The sequence below is a fragment of the Lucilia sericata genome, unplaced genomic scaffold, assembly GCF_015586225.1.
Source record: "Lucilia sericata isolate MDLA Ls3-8-SP2 unplaced genomic scaffold, ASM1558622v1 Contig000186F_arrow, whole genome shotgun sequence".
Taxonomy (NCBI): Eukaryota; Metazoa; Arthropoda; class Insecta; order Diptera; family Calliphoridae; genus Lucilia; species Lucilia sericata.
The window spans coordinates 420001-440468 of record NW_023994214.1 but is presented as its reverse complement, the minus strand read 5'-3'; the positions used below and the strand labels follow the sequence as shown (position 1 = coordinate 440468).

General features: G+C 29.0%; 2 protein-coding genes across 2 annotated transcripts; one reads left to right on the top strand and one right to left on the bottom strand.

The window, feature by feature from the left end:
- The first annotated feature begins 1320 nt into the window (after positions 1-1320).
- On the top strand, positions 1321-14893 carry LOC119601707 (adenylate kinase isoenzyme 6 homolog). Its single transcript, XM_037952843.1, has 3 exons — positions 1321-1518; positions 1577-2145; positions 14845-14893. The coding sequence occupies exons 1-2, from the start codon at positions 1467-1469 to the stop codon at positions 2059-2061; spliced, it is 537 nt and encodes a 178-aa protein (XP_037808771.1). The 5' UTR covers positions 1321-1466; the 3' UTR covers positions 2062-2145; positions 14845-14893.
- On the bottom strand, positions 2697-13106 carry LOC119601706 (probable cytochrome P450 301a1, mitochondrial). Its single transcript, XM_037952842.1, has 7 exons — positions 12348-13106; positions 4223-4486; positions 3969-4162; positions 3709-3910; positions 3477-3639; positions 3166-3414; positions 2697-3110 (listed from the first exon to the last, which is right to left on the bottom strand). The coding sequence occupies exons 1-7, from the start codon at positions 12707-12709 to the stop codon at positions 2790-2792; spliced, it is 1755 nt and encodes a 584-aa protein (XP_037808770.1). The 5' UTR covers positions 12710-13106; the 3' UTR covers positions 2697-2789.
- Positions 14894-20468: the final 5575 nt, after the last annotated feature.

Genomic DNA, 20468 nt, shown 5'->3' with positions numbered 1-20468 from the left:
GTTTCTTTGTACAATGACCCTCGGTATAGTAGTATAGCATACAATCTTATTAATTTCAATTTTTAGTAAAACATTATTTTTTTTATTTAAAGAATATCATTTCTGTCATTTTAGATTTTCGCACACACACAACAACAGATTTTTTGTGGCAAATAAAAAATGCAGAAAACAGCTTGGCGCGAAAAATTCTAGCAAAATTTCTTTTCGCAGTCGGCAGAATTGACATCAATTGCACTTCCCATTTGAAATACACATGTTCGATACCCTAGCCCTTTACGGTATGACATACCAGCAATGTAAAAAGGTGTAGCTCCGTTGACGTCAACGAAGCTGGTTTGAAGTCAAAGCAGCGACTCGAATTAGGCGCGAAAACACGAAAATATCTGAGGCGAAGCATGTACATCGAACGTTGAGCAAAGTTCTACACCGGCCAAATTTCAATGAGCGGCTTATTATTAGATAAAAGAAAACTTGCTTAAATGAAAACAAATTAATTTTATATTGTAAAATTCCACAAATTTAGCGAAAGTATTCTGTAAATTGTACAAAATATGGCGAAATTTTCAAGCCGTATTAAGCTGAAAAATTTTTGGCGGCGGCGGCTTTGACATTTTGTTCGGCGGCTAGGCTTAGTCGGCTTAAGCCGAATCGGCGCAAGTCTCTGCTAGGAATGCCATATTATTTGCAACATTGAGGCTACCATACATAGAAAATATAGAGAATACACATCTATTTCTTTAGTCTGGCAGCTTTTTTTATTTAACAACTCTGTTTTTCAGGGCAGTTGCACATGTTCAAGGCGAATTCACATAAGGTGGTGTTATTCAATCAGCTGATTAATTTTTCTTCACTTGACTGGTACGCACTGATGTCAGAGTTTGTTTTTATTGTTTACATTAACAGAGAAAAATTTCGTTAGTATTTTAAATAACTTATGTAAAAAATTTGAAAATACCAAGCATTATAAAAAAATCTGTTATGGAATACTTTATATAAAAAACCCACATGAAGACCGGCGGCAGCTGTCTTCTACGTTATGGTAAAATTTGGAGATCTAAAAAAATTTTAATAAATTGCTTTATATAACAAAACCCATATGAGGTACTCACCCATCTGGCAGCGGCAGCTGACTACAACGTGCAAATCTTAAAAATTACTCCGCCGGAATAGAATTTTCCGTTTGAAACCAAGATTCTTTCATTCAGTATATAATTTTTAAATAAATTTTTATATTTTTATGCTTATTTTTCACAATAATATTAATTTTACATAATTTTAGTCGTTTTGCCGCAATTATTGTTTTTGACATCAGTGCGTACCAAATGAAACAAAAAAATTACTTGGAAAATTTTGTTGTTACCGAACTACCACCACCTTATCTGAATTCGCCTTGCACATGTTTTTTTGTTTACATTTATTGTTGGGGGAAAAAATAATCCATAAAATTTATTAAAATATTAATAAAAATGACTTCCACCGATGAAAATGTTGATGCCTTACCCAATATCTTAATAACAGGTTAGTATTTTGATATATAAAGAAATTGTCTATAAAAAATAACATATAATAAACGCAGGAACACCAGGCGTAGGCAAATCTTACATTTGCCAAAGAATTTCCGAACAATTGAAACTCAATTGGATAGACTGTTCAAAAGTGGCCAAAGAAAAAGATTTTATCGAAGAATACGATGAGGAATATGAATGTCCCATTTTAGATGAAGACAAACTTATGGATTATATGGAACCACTCATGCAACAAGGTGGTAATGTAGTCGAATATCATGGTTGTGATTTCTTTCCCGAAAGATGGTTTCAGGCTGTATTTGTGGTAACTTGTCCCAATAACACTGTACTCTACGATCGTCTTAAAGAGCGCGAGTATAATGAAAAGAAGTTGAAATCAAATTTGGAATGTGAAATATTTGGAACGATATTGGAAGAGGCTAAGGATTCGTATAAACCCGATATAGTATTTGAACTGAAAGGCGAAACAAAACAGGATGCTGAACAAAGTTTAAAAGCGATTAAAAGCTGGTTTAAAGCATGGAAGCGTAAATAAGATGAAGTAAAGTTTTGTAATAAAATCTAGAAGAAACAAACAAAATAGACTAAAGAAAGAATATTGAAAGGCTAGATTTGAAAGGTAAGAAAAACTTATGCTATATTTTAGAGTAGATTGAATTGAGTAGAATGTGATTTTGCATAGAAATGTCGCTGATCTAGAAATCAAGAAAAACAACAATAATACCTTCCCCTTGTTTGTTTCAACTGAATTAATGCTCCAAAGGATAAAATAGTGAATTTCTGTGATCAATCATTTGTCCCAACAAAAATCAATTTTTGCATAAAAAACTCAAAATGGCTGTAGATCCTTAAAAAAAAAGCACAAATTGAAAAAATTTCGAAAATCTGTGATCATTCCTATTTCCCATAAAAATCGATTTTAATATGTAAAACTGAAAATCGGCTGTAGATTCTTAAAAAAACACTCCAATTGTGAAAATAATGAATATCTTTGATCACTTACATGTATTCCCCACCAAAAAATCGAATTGAAAAATCTAAAATCGCATGTAGATCATTAAATAACGTTCTAATCGAGAAAATAGTAAACATCTGAGATCACTCATATTTCCCACCAAGATCCTTAAATAACACGCCATTTGAGTAAATAGTAAAAATCTGTGATCACTCATACATATTTACTTTTTATTCGCTACAAAGTTTAGTATAAAAATAAATTTAACATAATAACCTAAAAATAACTTACAACATACACATGTACTACTAATACTTGGTCATTTTAAATTTTAAAGGACCTTCTGGAGCATACATAAATGTAACAGCATATTCTAAGGGTTCATGTTCATATTCTAATTTATAGTTACGCAAAAGTTTTGATAATAAAATTTGCATTTCTAAATCGGCAAAACGTCTACCCAAACACATGCGAGCTCCATAGCCATAGGGCAACGAAGCAAAGGGATGCAATTTACCCTCAATGCCACCTTGACTTGGTTTAAGCCATCTAGCAGGCTTAAAAGTGGCAGCATCTGATACATATTCCTCCATATTGCCGGTGACTATGGTGGGGAAGACGGCTTGTACCTAATAATTATATAAAAGTTTATATTTATAGTTCTCTTTCACAAGGAATACTTACTCCTTTGGGCACTTGATAACCACAGATTACAGTATCCTCTTGTAATGTTCTGCCATTACCTATAACCGTACTATACATACGAAATACTTCTTTGATAAAAGCCTTTAGATAATGCATTTGATCTAATAATTGTATGGTTAATGGTTGTGTGGGATCTGGCATTAGTCTTTTCAATTCTTCATGGATTTTCTGCTGCTCCTCCGGACGGGTAGCCAATTGATAAAGCATAGAACATACAGCCATTGAAATCTATTAAATATAGAAAATATTTTTAAATTTTTCATTAATATTGAGAAGCAGCTGAAACTTACCGTATCTATACCAACTAAGATCAAATCCAAGGCCATTATAGTGGCAATTTTTTCATCTTTTTGTGATAAAATTACCTTTTCCAATAGTGAAGGTTCACCATTGGTACAGGGTCCTTTCAGCTTTAAATTTTCTGTTGCTGTTTTAATGTATTTCATGCAAACTCTAAAATAATTTCAAAGGAATTCAAAGGAAACTTTAAGTTATTGACTATTTTAGTTACTCAATACTTACTCCACAAAGAAATTCATATTCTTGACATAATGAGTCCATAATGGTGTGGGAAAATATCTCCAATAGGGTGCTTTCAATTCCAGAGTAGCTACATTACGTAAAGCATATTTGGCAGCATTTATAATTTGTTGAGGCTCAGAGTCGGGTGATAAATTCGACTCTAAACAACCCAAACGAGTATCCAAAGCAACACGTCCAATACCTTTAAAAGCATAACAAATAAAAATATGATTTTATTAAAAATTTATTCGTTATCTTACATTCCAAAGACCATTTGTGGATTTCATTATCAAAATCATCGGGCAGTTCAGAATTGGCATCTAATAAAGATTCACAACGCTCCAAAAAATCATTAGTAACCACTTCCAAAGGTTGTAAATAACGACGTATGGTAGATAATTGTAAAACAGGCTTCTGAACTCTTGATCTAAACTCTCTCCAGGGCTCACCGTGACTGTGTTATATAAAACTTATTAGTTATTGAAATATTTATATTTAAATAAAACAAACTTACACTCCTACTACTCCGCCAAGTTCACCAAAGAAATCTTTTCTTACTACTCCCTTATATTTAACTAAACTTGGCATCGAGGGTCTAAAGGGTGTGGGACCTTCATTACGATAACATTTCTCAATTTCATCTACATCGTATATGAACAGCAGATCTGGTCTACCAATCAAACCACTAAAACGTACTATCTGCCCATATTGTTCATGTAGTTGAGAGGAGATTTTGGCAACATCACCTATGGTATATTGTCCAATGATGGGCATCATTCTGAAATGTAAAAAAATTAAAAGAAATTTAGAAATTAGAACTACAAAATTTAGATATGATAACTATAAATAGTCATGACTATAGAATGGTCTATAGTCGAGACCTTAGAATAGTCTATAGACAAGACAATAGAAGATTTAAAGTCAAGACCACAGAGCAGTCTATAGAATAGTCTATAGCCAAGACTATAGAATAATCTATTAAAATAGATTATAGAATAGTCTATAGTCAAGACTATAGAATAGTCTATAGTCGAGACTATAGAATAGTGTACAGACTATAGTCAAGACTATAGAAGAGTCTATAGTCAAGACTATAAATTAGTCTATAGTCAAGACTATAAATTAGACTATAGTCCAGACGATAGAACTTTCTATTGTCCCGACTATAGAATAGTCAATAGTCCCGACTATAGAATAGTCAATAGTCCCGACTATAGAATAGTCAATAGTCCCGACTATAGAATAGTCTATAGTCCCGACTATAGAATAGTCTATAGTCCCGACTATAGAATAGTCTATAGTCCAGACTATAGAATAGTCTATAGTCCCGACTATAGAATAGTCTATAGTCACGACTATAGAATAGTCTATAGTCCCGACTATAGAATAGTCTATAGTCCCGACTATAGAATAGTCTATAGTCCCGACTATAGAATAGTCTATAGTCCCGACTATAGAATAGTCTATAGTCCCGACTATAGAATAGTCTATAGTCCCGACTATAGAATAGTCTATAGTCCCGTCTATAGAACAGTCTATAGTCCCGACTATAGGAAAGTCTATAGTTCCGACTATAGAATAGTCTATAGTCCCGACTATAGAATAGTTTATAGTCCCGACTATAGAATAGTCTATAGTCCCGACTATAGAATAGTCTATAGTCCCGACTATAGAATAGTCTATAGTCCCGACTATAGAATAGTCTATAGTCCAGGCTATAGAATAGTCTATAGTCCAGGCTATAGAATAGTCTATAGTCCCGACTATAGAATAGTCTATAGTCCAGACTATAGAATAGTCTATAGTCCAGACTATGGAATAGTCTATAGTCCAGACTATAGAATAGTCTATAGTCCAGACTATAGAATAGTCTATAGGCCCGACTATAGAATAGTCTATAGTCCCGACTATAGAAAAGTCTATAGCCCCGACTATAGAATAGTCTATAGTCCCGACTATAGAATAGTCTATAGTCCCGACTATAGAATAGTCTATAGTCCCGACTATAGAATAGTCTATAGTCCCGACTATAGAATAGTCTATAGTCCCGACTATAGAATAGTCTATAGTCCCGTCTATAGAATAGTCTATAGTCCCGACTATAGAATAGTCAATAGTCCCGACTATAGAATAGTCTATAGTCCCGACTATAGAATAGTCAATAGTCCCGACTATAGAATAGTCAATAGTCCCGACTATAGAATAGTCTATAGTCCCGACTATAGAATAGTCTATAGTCCCGACTATAGAATAGTCTATAGTCCAGACTATATAATAGTCTGTAGTCCCGACTATAGAATAGTCTATAGTCCCGACTATAGAATAGTCAATAGTCCCGACTATAGAATAGTCTATAGTCCCGACTATAGAATAGTCTATAGTCCCGACTATAGAATAGTCTATAGTCTAGACTATAGACTATTCTATAGTCAAGACTATAGAATAGTCTATAGTCAAGACTATAGAATAGTCTATAGTCCAGACTATAGAATAGTCTATAGTCTAGACTATAGAATAGTCTATAGTCTAGACTATAGAATAGTCTATAGTCTAGACTATAGAATAGTATATTTGCTTTGTTTTCAAATTTAATGAATTTTTTCTTTATTCTCTGTAAGAAACACTCAGAAACTTTTCAATTCTCTCTTCTACCAATGTCAATTACAACTTTATTTCCTAAGTCCCCCATCGCCAATCCTAAACGGAATTAAAAATTCACGGTCAAGTGTTAAAGATTCTTTTCAATTTAGTAAAATAATTTTAAATATTTATTTACAAAATTCATCAACACTTTTTCACTACCGTAACAAATTTATTTTTAAAAAGCGAAATGTGTGTTTGTAAACAAACAAATTTAAATGTACACTTGACTGCTTCCAAATTATACAAACAAACAGAGTTTTAGTTTAAAAAACCAATTTCCTCTATGATTCATACATATAATTTCCCTATTTTTTCTTTCAATTGGCAAGTTGTCATCCATCGGTTTGAAACAATACAATTTGGTTGGGTCGTTAATATTTACCATGACCTTGAATAAATACAGTTTAAAATAAATATAAAATGTGTTATAATCTGCAATTATGATGTTATAAATGTTGTCAGTTGATAAATTAACACCTGACAGCTGCTAGTGGTTAAAGAAAACATAGTTTTTTGCTACTGTACTGCATATGTTTGTATAAAATATGCAAAAAATTTACAAAAATGTAACAACTAATTTCAAAAATTCTTATTAATGCGTTTGCTTTTTTTAACAAATTATAGAATTTTGCATACATATTGACAAATTTAATTAGAAACTTTATATAATGTCTCGGCATTATCGTAAGATAGAAATTATTAGAATATACATATTGTTAAATAAGGTTATTCTGTTTAACACATTTATCTAGAGAACAGAATCGAAAAGTGTTAATAAATTTAACCTTAGAAAATAATTTGTTTATTTATATGTCTGAATATTATATGGCAATTTTCAAGGTCTTGTTTGAGATATTTTTACGATGATTCCATCAAAATGCAAAAATTTATAAAATAGTAATTACCAACAGCTATTACTTCTACTTCATACAAATTAATATTTATTAATCTATTGACTGCAAAAATAAAAACAATAATTTTGAATAGTATTTGTAAATAAATCGGTCATCGCTAAAATAAATATGAAATATTTGCATTTTTTTCGTTCATAGTGTAATAGGCATATATATAATATTCAATATGCAAATTTGGGTTTATGATTTTTTGTTTCAACGAGGGCTAGTAGTCAAGACTATAGTCTAGTCTGTGGTTAAGACTATAGAGCTGTTTATCGTCAAGACTTTAGACCAATTTATATTCAGGAATATAGATCTGTCTATAGTCGAGACTATAGACCAGTCTATAGTCTAGACTTAAGACTATTCTATAGTTTAGAGTTTAGACTAGGCTATAATCGAGAATATAGCCTAGTCTACAGTCCAAACTATAGACCGTGACTATTGAGACTAAAGACCAGTCTATGTATGTGACTATAGAGCAATCAATTTCTGAGACTATAAAAAGTCAATTGTCAAGACTATAGTTGGAACTATAGAATAGTCTGTAGTCAGGACTATAGAATAGTCTATAGTCAAGACTATAGAATAGTCTATAGTCAAGGCTATAGAATAGTCTATAGTCAAGGCTATAGAATAGTTTATAGTCAATACTATAGAATAGTCTATAGTCAAGACTATAGATCAGTCTATAGTCAATTCAGTCAGTCAGTCTATACTCATGACTATAGATCAGTCTATAGTGAAGACTATATATCAATCTAAAGTCAATACTAAAGATCAGTCTATAGTCAAAACTATAGATCATTCTATAGTCAAGACGATAGATCAGTCTATACTCAAGACTATAGATCAGTCTGTAGTCAAGACTATAGTCTATAGTGAAGACCATAGATCAATCTAAAGTCAATACTAAAGATCAGTCTATAGTCAAAACTATAGATCATTCTATAGTCAACACTATAAATCATTCTATAGTCAACACTATTGATCATTCTATAGTCAAGACGATAGATCAGTCTATAGTCAGGACTATAGACCAGTCTATAGTCAAGACTATAGATCAGTCTATTGTCTAGACTATAGTCAAGATTATAGATCAGTCTTTTGTCAAGATTATAGAATAGTCTATAGTCAAGACTATAGATCAGTCAATACTAAAGTCAATACTAAAAGTGTTTATTGAGGGTTTGATGACAGATGTTACTTTTCAGATTACCCTCGTATGAGTGTGTAAATAGCTAAGATAAAGTTTTCATATTTTTTCTAGTGTTTGCAGTTGGAGACATTTGCATTGCAATGATATGTGTGTATAGAAAAAAAAATAGCAAAAACATTTTTTAGTCTGGTACGTGTCTTGTTTCAAATATTTATATTTATGTAATAATTAATGCGTGTACCATAAACACACACACGCTTATTTAAACATACCAATAAACTTGGTATTAAAAACACACATAGCATGTATGTATGTTTAGAAATAAAATTGTATAAAAAAAAAACTTTCAAACTTCAGGCCAAGTGTGTTAAACAAAAGAAGATAGGCAGAGTGAAAGCAGTTATTTTGTCGTTGATTATTTGATTTTAGATTATAAAATTCATTGACATTAAAATAACACTTAGAGCCGTTAAGTAGTTGGCTTAAAAATATGTACATATGTAAGTCTTTGTTTTTTTTTTTTTTTTTTTGAAACATTGTAATTGTAAACAAAAGTTTGTGTCTTAAGTCTTTTGTTTTCATAGCAAATAAAAACGTGCATTTTTACTCGCCACAGTTAGTGACTTAAGTCTTTTAATTTACATAGGAAATGCTAACATTTGCTTGTCATTTTCTTGTCTTCAAGCCAAATTACAAATTTTAATATGTTAATACTAATGTTATTTGACATAATACTAATTAATTATTAAGAAAATTACAATACAAAAAAAAATAACTTTCAATGTCGTTTATTGTATAATCGCTTTAAATTTTTAAAGAATTTTTTTATAAATTTAGGTTTTTATACATAGTAACTTACTTTCTTTCTTTAAAAAATGGTTCTTCTTTTGCGAAACTGGTTCTTAGCTTAAGTCTTTTGTTGTGAATTTTTTTCAACAAAGAAATTGCTTTTGTTTTTATGTAAATTTTAAAAAAAACTTTCGTATTAAATGACATACTTTTTCTTCTTTTTTGAAATAACTTTTCTATAAAATTTATTTAATTGATTTAAAATTATTCTTCAACTTTAGACTAAATTCAAACAACATTTTGCAAACCTCTAGTTTCCATACAAATGCTAAGTACAGCAATTTTAAAGTGTTTTTTTATTGTAGTTCTTTATTGTTATTTTTTTTTTTATAAATTTCAAGTCTTGATTGCATTATTCTGTATAATTAAAATTATTTTATGACTGCTTTTGGTTTTTTTATTCTATTCACGCAGATATAATTCTAGTTGGATTGTTTTTTTATTACGAAAAATATAAATCTCTTGATTCATGCATGACATTTTATATAATTTAAAAAAAATGACAGATAATTGCTAAAAATTCTACACACGATTAATATTTTTTGCTTGTTAAAGAGTTTTGTTCAAAAACTAAGTAGATTTGGATTACGAGGGTAATAATAAAAGTATTTTGAAATTATTTCAAAAACAATCAAAATATAGATTGAAAATATTTAAACAAAACTTTGAAGTGATATATGTCCGTCCTTCTGTCTACTGTTTGCCTGGCTAGGCAAACGAAAATTTTCCTAAATTGTTGAAAAATAGCATTTTTGATTAAAAAAGAAACTTAATTACTCATTTAGAAAAAAATAGAACAAAATTAATATCTGTCCGTCCAGATTACCAGATTTTGAAATAAACTTTCTCAATATCATTTTCCAAATACGTTTTTGTGTACATTTTATTAGGAGTTTTTTTTGTTGTAAAATTGTATTTGTATTTATGTTTTAGAGAAAACAAACTAAACTCTTGCAAAATATTTTAAATTACACTTTTTGTTGATAAATAAAATTTTCCTGTTTGCAGTTGTAAAATAAACAAGTTTAGACCGCAAATCTTGATCAAAGTTTAAAAAAAAACTCAACTTATTTACTCTACAGGGTGTGCCAACATTAACGCAAATATCTGAGTTAAAATTTGAGAATGTTTATAATACATAAACTGGTCATTAGACAGATCGATCTATCAATAGAATAGTTAATAGCTTAGGCTATATACTACCTAATGGACAACCCTATAAACTATTCTATTGTCTTGTCTATATTCTTCTTTAAGTAGTTCATACACTAGTTCACAGACTAGACTTGCCCGTAGACCAGTCAGTAGTAAACTACATAAACTAGTCAATAGTCTAGCCCATAGACCAAATTTAAATATGCAGTTGTAGATACTATTCTATACACAAAAGATTAGTTCCTAGATTCGTCAATAGAATAGTTCAAAGACTAGTCAATAGACCTGACCATAGACTAGTTAATAGATTAGTTCATAGTCTAGTCCATAGACTAGTGCACAGATTAGCCTATAGATCTGTTAATAGACTAGACCATAGACTATACAATAGACCAGTCTATAGGTTAAACAATAAACTAGTCTATAAATTAGTCAGTAGTCTAGTCAATAGACCAGAATATAGAATAGTTCATAATCTATAGTCCATAGACTACTCAAGACCATAGACTAGTTAATAGATTAGTTCATAGTATAGTCCGTAGACTAGTGCACAGATTAGTCTATAGATCTGTTAAAAGACTTGACCATAGACTATACAATAGACCAATCTATAGGTTAAACAATAAACTAGTCTATAAATTAGTCAGTAGTCTAGTCAATAGACCAGAATATAGAATAGTTCATAATCTATAGTCCATAGACTACTCAAGAGAACAGGCTATACCACAGATAAATCTATAGACATGTCAATAGATTAGGCTAGACAATAGACTGGTCTATAAACTAGTCAGTAGTCTAGTCAATAGACTAGTATATAAAGTAGTTCATAGTCTACTTTAGACAACAGGCTGTTCTACAGACAACAGGTTATTACACAGATTAATCTTTAGACTAAACCAATACAATAGACCAATATATACGCTAGACAATAGACTGATCTATAAACTAGTTAGTAGTCTAGTCAATGCGCTAGTTCATATTGATAGTCCAGATACTACTCAAGACAACGGGCTATTTAATAGACTAGTCCCCACACACTATTGATTTTTCAATATACTAGACCATAAATAGACAATAGAGTAGCTAATTGACTAGTCTATACACTATTTAATAGACGAGATCATACACTAGTCAATAGTCTAGTACTTGCAATATTCAATAGACTATAGATTAATCGAAATATTATAGATTAGTCAATCGACTAGTCAATAGACTATTATAGTTCGTAGACTAGTCAATAGTTTAGTCCGATTCAATAGATTAATTCATAGACCGGTCCATAAACTAGATCATGGACTAGTCCTTATACTAGAAAATAGAAAAGCCAATAGAATAGAGATTAGTCCATAGACTAGGCAATAGATTGGTCGATAGCCTAGTCAATAGACTAGTGCATATAGTTCAAAAACTAGTCTAAAAGACTTTTCCATAAACTAGTCAATAGATCTGTCCGCAGAGTAGTCAATGGACAAGCCAATTGTTTCTTGTTTGGCAAAACTCATGACATCAAATCTTGTGTGAACCCTATACATTCAGACAGAGTTACAAATACAAATCGTTTCTACTCAAATTTTGCAAATTTTTAGAAAAAAAAACTCAATCTGCCATCACTTCTTCTTTAAAAAATCCATTTTTTATAAAAAATAATTTTCTTTTCCAAAAACCTTAATTACTTTAAACAAAGTAACATATTTATTTCTAAATGCATCACTGAAATACATACAAATGTGTGTGTGTGTGTGTATTTAAATTTTATGCACCTACGAATATCAAGTTTGTTGCTTCAGTCTTTTGTTTTCATTCATAAAAATCAAATGACCGTTACTTTATTGTTATAGTTGTTGTTGTTTTGCTAGTTTTTTTTTAATAAACACATAAACACAATTCAAATCGATATCAAAGAATTAAAAAAACAACAAATAATAAAAAAAACCTACCTCCAGGTGTTGCCTAATATTGGTATAGGTTTTGGTCCAGGTATTTCATGATACGGCAAAGCATTTTGCCATTCAGCTGTATGGTGTACGGTCGATGTTGATTCGGTCGTATTAAAAGCGAAATGAGGACAAGCAGTGACCTCGGCAGCATCAGCGGTGGCAGAGGAATTTTGACGTTTAGTTTGTTTAAACAAATTGCTAGACTTTGTAGTTGTTGTTGTTGGCGGCACCGACGACGACGATGCTGATGGTTGTGCTGATGATGAGTTTGATCTAAACGAATATCTGCCAGCAACAGCCAAAGCTGTTAACGTGTTTGTATTACAGGTTACACGCATTAAATTTAATGACAACGAAGTCATGTTTATAAATTTTATTCAAAATGTAATAAAACTACAACAATAAAAATCTTAAGGTCAGTTGTTAAGACCAATTAACTCAAGTACATTCGTTTTGGCTATTTGTAGTTTAATTCGTTTACTTATTTTAATTAATTTTAACACTTCTTTTACCAAATTGTACAATTTGTATTCTGCTGTTAAAATTTCACTTTAATTTATTTTATCTTATTTCATATTTTATTACTTTTTCGTTGGTATTTTTTCCCCCGTTTTATAAATTATAAATTAAAAATTTAATACACGTCTTGTTGTGGTATATATACACAATTATTTTCGATTCATTAATTAAATTCCTTTTTCTCTTTCACCGCGTACTGCCGTTACTAAGACCGCTATGTTTAATGTTTCAACAGCAACTGTTTGTTACCTGCATGTTGTTTCTTCTTTGCTAGAGTTTCGTTCAGTTTATGCTACAACTGTTAATTGTATGAAGCTTTTTAAAGAACTTAAAGCTATTGTTCATTTCATTTTAACATTATTATACGAATGTTAATAAACTTTAAATGTTATTAACATTATTATCATAAATACAATTTTGTACCATCCAGAGGTACACGTATGATATTTAATTATTTTTATAACGAAATTGTAATCAGCGATTATACTATACTAGACTATACTATAGACTACACTATAGACTACACTGTAGACTAGACTATAGACTAGACTATAGACTAGACTATAGATTAGACTATAGACTAGACTATAGACTAGACTATAGACTAGACTATAGACTAGACTATAGACTAGACTATAGACTAGACTATCGACTAGACTATAGACTAGACTATAGACTAGACTATAGACTAGACTATAGACTAGACTATAGACTAGACTATAGACTAGACTATAGACTAGACTATATACTAGACTATATACTAGACTATAGACTAGACTATAGACTAGACTAGACTAGACTAGACTAGACTAGACTATAGACTAGACTATAGACTAGACTAGACTATAGACTAGATTATAGACTAGACTATAGACTAGACTATAGACTAGACTATAGACTAGACTATAGACTAGACTATAGACTAGACTATAGACTAGACTATAGACTAGACTATAGACTAGACTATAGACTAGACTATAGACTAGACTATAGACTAGACTATAGACTAGACTATAGACTAGACTATAGACTAGACTATAGACTAGACTAAAGACTAGACTAAAGACTAGACTATAGACTAGACTATAGACTAGACTATAGACTAGACTATAGACTAGACTATAGACTAGACTATAGACTAGACTATAGACTAGACTATAGACTAGACTATAGACTAGAATATAGTTCGAATTTATTTCTAGTTCAGTTCTGGTTTTAGTTCAATTCTAGTTTTAGTTCAGTTCTAGTTCTAGTTTTAGTTCAGTTCTTGTTCTGTTTTAGTTTAGTTCTAGTTCAGTTCTAGTTTAGTTCTAGTTCAGTTCTAGTTCAGTTCTAGTTCAGTTCTAGTTCAGTTCTAGTTCAGTTCTAGTTCAGTTCTAGTTCAGTTCTAGTTCAGTTCTAGTTCAGTTCTAGTTCAGTTCTAGTTTAGTTCTAGTTCAGTTCTACTTCGGTTCTAGTTTAGTTCTAGTTCAGTTCTAGTTCAGTTCTAGTTCAGTTCTAGTTCAGTTCTAGTTCAGTTCTAGTTTAGTTCTAGTTCAGTTCTAGTTCAGTTCTATTTCAGTGCTAGTTCAGTTCTAGTTCAGTTGTAGTTCAGTTCTAGTTCAGTTCTAGTTCAGTTCTAGTTCAGTTCTAGTTCAGTTCTAGTTCAGTTCTAGTTCAGTTCTAGTTCAGTTCTAGTTCAATTCTAGTTGAGTTCTAGTTCAGTTCTAGTTCAGTTCTAGTTCAGTTCTAGTTCAGTTCTAGTTCAGTTCTAGTTCAGTTCTAGTTCAGTTCTAGTTCAGTTCTAGTTCAGTTTAGTTCAGTTCTAGTTCAGTTCTAGTTCAGTATTAGTTTATTCCCCGTTCAGTTCGAGTTTTAATTCTAGTTCAGTTCCATTTTAGTTCTCATTCAGTTTTATCTTAACTTACTAGCTTAATTTACGATAATATTAGTAACGTATTTTTTTAATCGTTTGTTTTTAATGTATGTACTTTTTCAGATCTAAAAACGGAAATTATAACTAAAGGAACTGCATATCGGACACAAAATACATAATAAATATGTATGAATGTAATAATAAATTTAGTTTTAAGTTTAAAATGTAGCTGAATTTTATATAACAAACAGAATTAAAATACAAAATGAATTGTTAAATAAAAATAATCATGTAGTTTTCTTTACTGAATAAATTAATACGTTATGCGTTAATTTTTCCCTTAAGATAAACAAAATAAGGCAATTAACATGCACATACTTTTAGGCTTATGAGTTAAAGTATTATTTGATACATCCTGTGCAGGTTTTTCTTAACAGGGTGAATCAAATACTTTCAACAGCCTTAAGGTATGCTAAAGGTTTGCTCCAAAATATACCTACTACTTTTTTGAGCATTCTGGGCTCCTGGTATTAAGAAATCAATTTTAGCTTAAAATTTCAATTGCACGATTTTGCAAACAAAAATGAATGTGCACACACATACATACAAGTAGGTTTTAGGTTGTTTTTGATGTTATAGGACATGTTTATGTTGTTTGTTAAGTATTTTTAAGCATAAATTGTTGTTCTAAATTAATTAATAATAATATATTTAATATAAACTTTGTACTTGTTGGTGTTGTTGTTATTTATTTAACTTACTTACCTTTTTTATTAAACTTTATTTAAAATAATAAACTCTTTTTGTTTTGATTTCAAATAATTTGTTTTCTTTTTATTTCATGTATATTTTATAAATTATGATAATTTTACATTTAAGTTGTGGTTGTTGTTTTGTTAAATTTTTATCAATTATTTTATATTAATATTATATTTACGTTTTTCTTTAGCAATAATTGCCTTGTCATTTTCTTTCAATTACATTTTAAGTGTACATTTATTATTTATCTTTTTTCAAATAGAATTTTTTTGTGCAAAAAAATATAATTTTTTGTTTTTTGTTTCTTTAGTATGAAATATTTATTTAATTTTAAGAAGATTTTATGGTAAAATGAATATTTATATTTATAAAAAAACTGATATCATGACTTATTTTTTCACACAATGGCTATAATGAAATTGTTTTTGTTTTTGTTTATATAAAAAAATGGCTTAGTTTTTTGTTTACTTAAAAAACAATAAAAATTTTATAATTAGACTTAAAAAAACTTATAAACTTAGAATTAGAATTAATTTTAATGTTTTTTTTTTTATTTAAAAACTAAAAAAAGTAATTAATAGACACTTAGAATTTTGTTTTACTTATATTTAAAGAAATAATAAAATATTTTAGGTTTAAATGCAATTTGTTTTTGATTTTTATAAAAGAAATTAACTATTTATTAGTTTTTTTTACACTTAAATACTATTTTACAAGGTTTTGTTTGATTTTTCTTTTTCTTTTTAAATTTAAAAGTTAAGTAGTTTTTTGTAGGCAGTTAAGAAATATATTATTATATTTTCATAAGTTTTTTTTTGTTTAATTTTTAAATAAAAATAATACTTTTAAATTATTTTTAAGGGATGTTTTTTGTGTTATAAAATTTATGTAAAAAATGAAATTGTTTTTTAATTATAAAACAATATATTTATTAAAAAAAAAAATAAACAAAAATTTGAGGTATATTGCTATAAATAATCCAATTGCATTTTGTAGTTGAAAATTTTTAAATTAAAAAAAAAAATAATATTTTATTAAAATAAAATCTTAATTTTATTAAAAAAATTCATATTCGATTTGTAGTTTAGAATGAAAATTAAACACAAAAGAGTCTACTGAAAGTTTTAAAAATTAAATTTTTTAAATTTTTGTTGAAAATATGAAAAGTTTTGAATTCAAGTAAAAATTTTGATAATTTAACAACAAATCTTGAAAGTTTAAACAACAAAATTTTATTATTTGTAACTTTGGAACTTTTTACTTGATAAGACTGTTAAATGCTCCTAATTTAAGCGTTCTCATATTAGTTGTTTTCCGAAGACTCTATTTTGTTTAAAGAAAAGTTGTAATAAAGTTTGAAAAGAAAAAAAGTGAATTAAAAACAATGTGAATTTTGTCTTTCAAATGTCTTAATTTGACCTCTACTATTAGTTGTATAGTTAAAGTTTGAGAAGAAAGTTAAAAAGTTATTCTAAAAAAATATTGTGATTTTGTATTAAAAAAAATTTTTTTCAAAATTTCTCTCCTTTTCTAATTATTTAACAAAGTTTTTCTTTTACTTAATGCACAATGTTTTTTTTTCTATATTTTCGAAAAAATGCTATTTCGTTTTCTTTACAAAACATGGCACATTTTGGTTTCTTTTTTTTTTTTTAAATAGTTCTTTAAAATTTTAGCTTAAATCGTTAAAAAAACGATTAAAGAAAATTTTCACCAAGAACTTCGTTTGGGTAGAATGAAAAAAAGGTGGAATTAGAAATGTAAATAATGTTAAAGAAATTGAAATAAAAATAGCAAGACAAACGCTAAACTATGAAAAAAAACCATAAAGAGACACAATAACAAAAGGATTTTTTAAAAAATTAAAATTTTTAAGTTTTCATGTTAAATTTCGAAAAAAATTCCAAACCCAAAAACTGAAGTATACTTTTCTTAAAGATAAGTTGTTTTGAATCCCAAACTGAGCCTAGAATTTCTCCATCACATAAGGTTTTGCCGTTTCCATAGCTTAAAGTTTGAAAAAATCCTCGTCTTTCCACCATACGAGACGTTATTACAAAGCGACGATGTCTTTTTTATTAAGTTTGTTCTGTCATCTGAAAGTTCTATCAATTGGCTTCAAAATGCTGTTTTAACCTCCTTTCTAACTTGTTTATTGTAAGAGATATTAAGAAACTTGAAACAGCCTTAAATTGATATTGAGTTTTTAGCAAACTTTAGCTCACGATATTTCGAAAACCCGAGGCAATGGAGAAATTCTGATGCTGGATTTGGATTCATCACAGCTTAAACCTTTAGAAGAAGTTTGAACTAAAGTATACTTTTCTAAAGAGTTACGATGCTTTAAATACGAATCTGTACTCTAAATTTCTTTATTACATCAGTTTGAGGCATTATTCGAGGCGTTATAACAGTGCGATGATACCTTTGATTATAATATTTGTTATATCATTTGAAAGTTTTAGCTATTGGCTATAAAATAAGGTTTTTATCTGCGTTCTATCTTCTTTATTATTAGAGATATATTATAGAGATATCTTCAAGTTTTCTTCAAACTTTTGCTCGCTATATCTAGAAAACCTAATGTGATAGAGAAATTCTGATGTTGGATTCTGAGCCAGCACAGCTTCAACCTTTAAAAGTAGACTCTGAACTAAAGTATTCTTTTTTAAAGGACTACAATGCTTTAAATACGAATCTGTTCTCTGAATTTCTTTATTACATCAGTTTGAAAACATCCCGTTTTTCACCATTTTCGACGCGTTATAACTGCGCGATGACACCTTTGTTTATAATATTTGTTACGTCATCTGAAAATTTGTGCTATTGGCTTTAAATCTCCGTTTTAATTTCTGTTCTATCTTCCTTATTTTCTTAGAGAAATCTTATGCCAAAACTTGAAAAAAGCCTTAAATTGATTTAAGAGTTTTCTTCAAATTTTAGAAAACTAAATCTCGAAAATTAGATGCGATGGCGAAGTGTTGATGCTGGATTTGAATTCAGCACAGCTTAAAGCTTTAGAAGTATGCTCTGGACTAAAATACTAAAAGAATATCAAAATTTCTTCATTACATTAGGTTTTCGAGTTTCCATAAACTAAAGTTTAAAAATATACCATTTTTTGTCATATTTGAGGTGTTATAACTTCCCGATAACACCTTTAGTTATAAACATTGTTATGTCACCTGAAAGTTTAAGCTATTAACTTCAAAATAAAGTTTTAAACTCTGTCCTATCTTGTTTATTATTAGAGATATTTTATGTCAAAACTTGAAAAAACCTTAAATTGATTTTCGAGTTTTCTTAAAATTTTAGCACATTATATCTCAAAAATTAGATGAGATGGCGAAATGTTGATGCTGGATTCGATTTCAGCACAGCTTAAAGCTTTAGAAGTATGCTCTGGACTAAAATACTAAAATAATATCAAAATTTCTTCATTACATTAGGTTTTCGAGTTTCCATAAACTAAAGTTTGATAAAATACCGTTTTTTTAACATATTTGAGGTGTTATAACTTCCCGATAACACCTTTAGTTATAAACATTGTTATGTCATCTAAAAGTTTTAGCTATTAACTTCAAAATAAAGTTTTAAACTCTGTCCTATCTTGTTTATTATTAGAGATATTTTATGTCAAAATTTGAAAAAACCTTAAATTGATTTTCGAGTTTTCTTCAAATTTTAGCACCTTATATCTCAAAAATTAGATGAGATGGCGAAATGTTGATGCTGGATTCGATTTCAGCACAGCTTAAAGCTTTAGAAGTATGCTCTGGACTAAAATACTAAAAGAATATCAAAATTTCTTCATTACATTAGGTTTTCGAGTTTCCATAAACTAAAGTTTGAAAAAATACCGTTTTTTTTTAACATATTTGAGGTGTTATAACTTCCCGGTAACACCTTTATTTAGAAAATTTGTTATGTCATCTAAAAGTTTTAGCTTTTAACTTCAAAATAAAGTTTTAAAACTCTGTCCTATCTTGTTTATTATTAGAGATATTTTATGCCAAAACTTGAAAAAACCTTAAATTGATTTTAGAGTTTTCTTTAAATTTTAGCACACTATATCTCGAAAATTAGATGAGATGGCGAAATTTTGATGCTGGATTTGAATTAGTACAGCTTAAAGCTTTAGAAGTATGCTTTGGACTAAAATACGTTTAGAATATCAAAATTTCTCTATTATATTAGGTTTTCGAGTTTCCATAAACTAAAGTTTGATAAAATACCATTTTTGGCATATTTGAGGTGTTATAACTTCCCGATAACACCTTTAGTTATAAACATTGTTATGTCACCTGAAATTTAAGCTATTGACTTCTAAATAAGGTTTTGATCTTCTTTCTATCTTGTTTATTCTTAGAGATATCTTAAACCAAAATTTTGAAACAGCCTTAAATTGACATTAAATTTTTAGCAAACTTTAGCACACGATATCTTGAAAACCTGATGTGATGACGACATTCTGTAGCCGAATTCGTATTCAACACAGCTTTAACCTTTAGAAAAGTATATATTAGTTTCTGGCTTAATAATTTGTTGCTCTGTTTTACCCCTTTTCAGAAGTGTTCTCTATAATATAATTGAAAAAGTTGCGCTTTGTTAAACATACACTAAAAAAAAAAAAATAATTAAAATATACATAAATGCACTTGATATTACAAATTTTCTTTTCTATGTTTGTTTATAACTTAAAAGCAATGAAAATTTTGCTTATTTTTTAAACGTATTCAGTTAGTATTATAATATATAGTGTTAAAAAGTAGTTGTATTCTATAATTTTAAAGTTTTTTTTTATTTTCTTCATATTTTCAATATAAAGTTAAAGCACAATAACAGTTAGCTTATTTCTTAACAAGTATTTCAAATTTGAATGTTAAACTTGTTGAAATTTGCAGAGTTTTGAATCTTATTTATAGCGAAAATCAGCTGTTATCTTCTCCCTTAAGGGGATTTACACAAAAAAATGGTAGCAGCAAGTT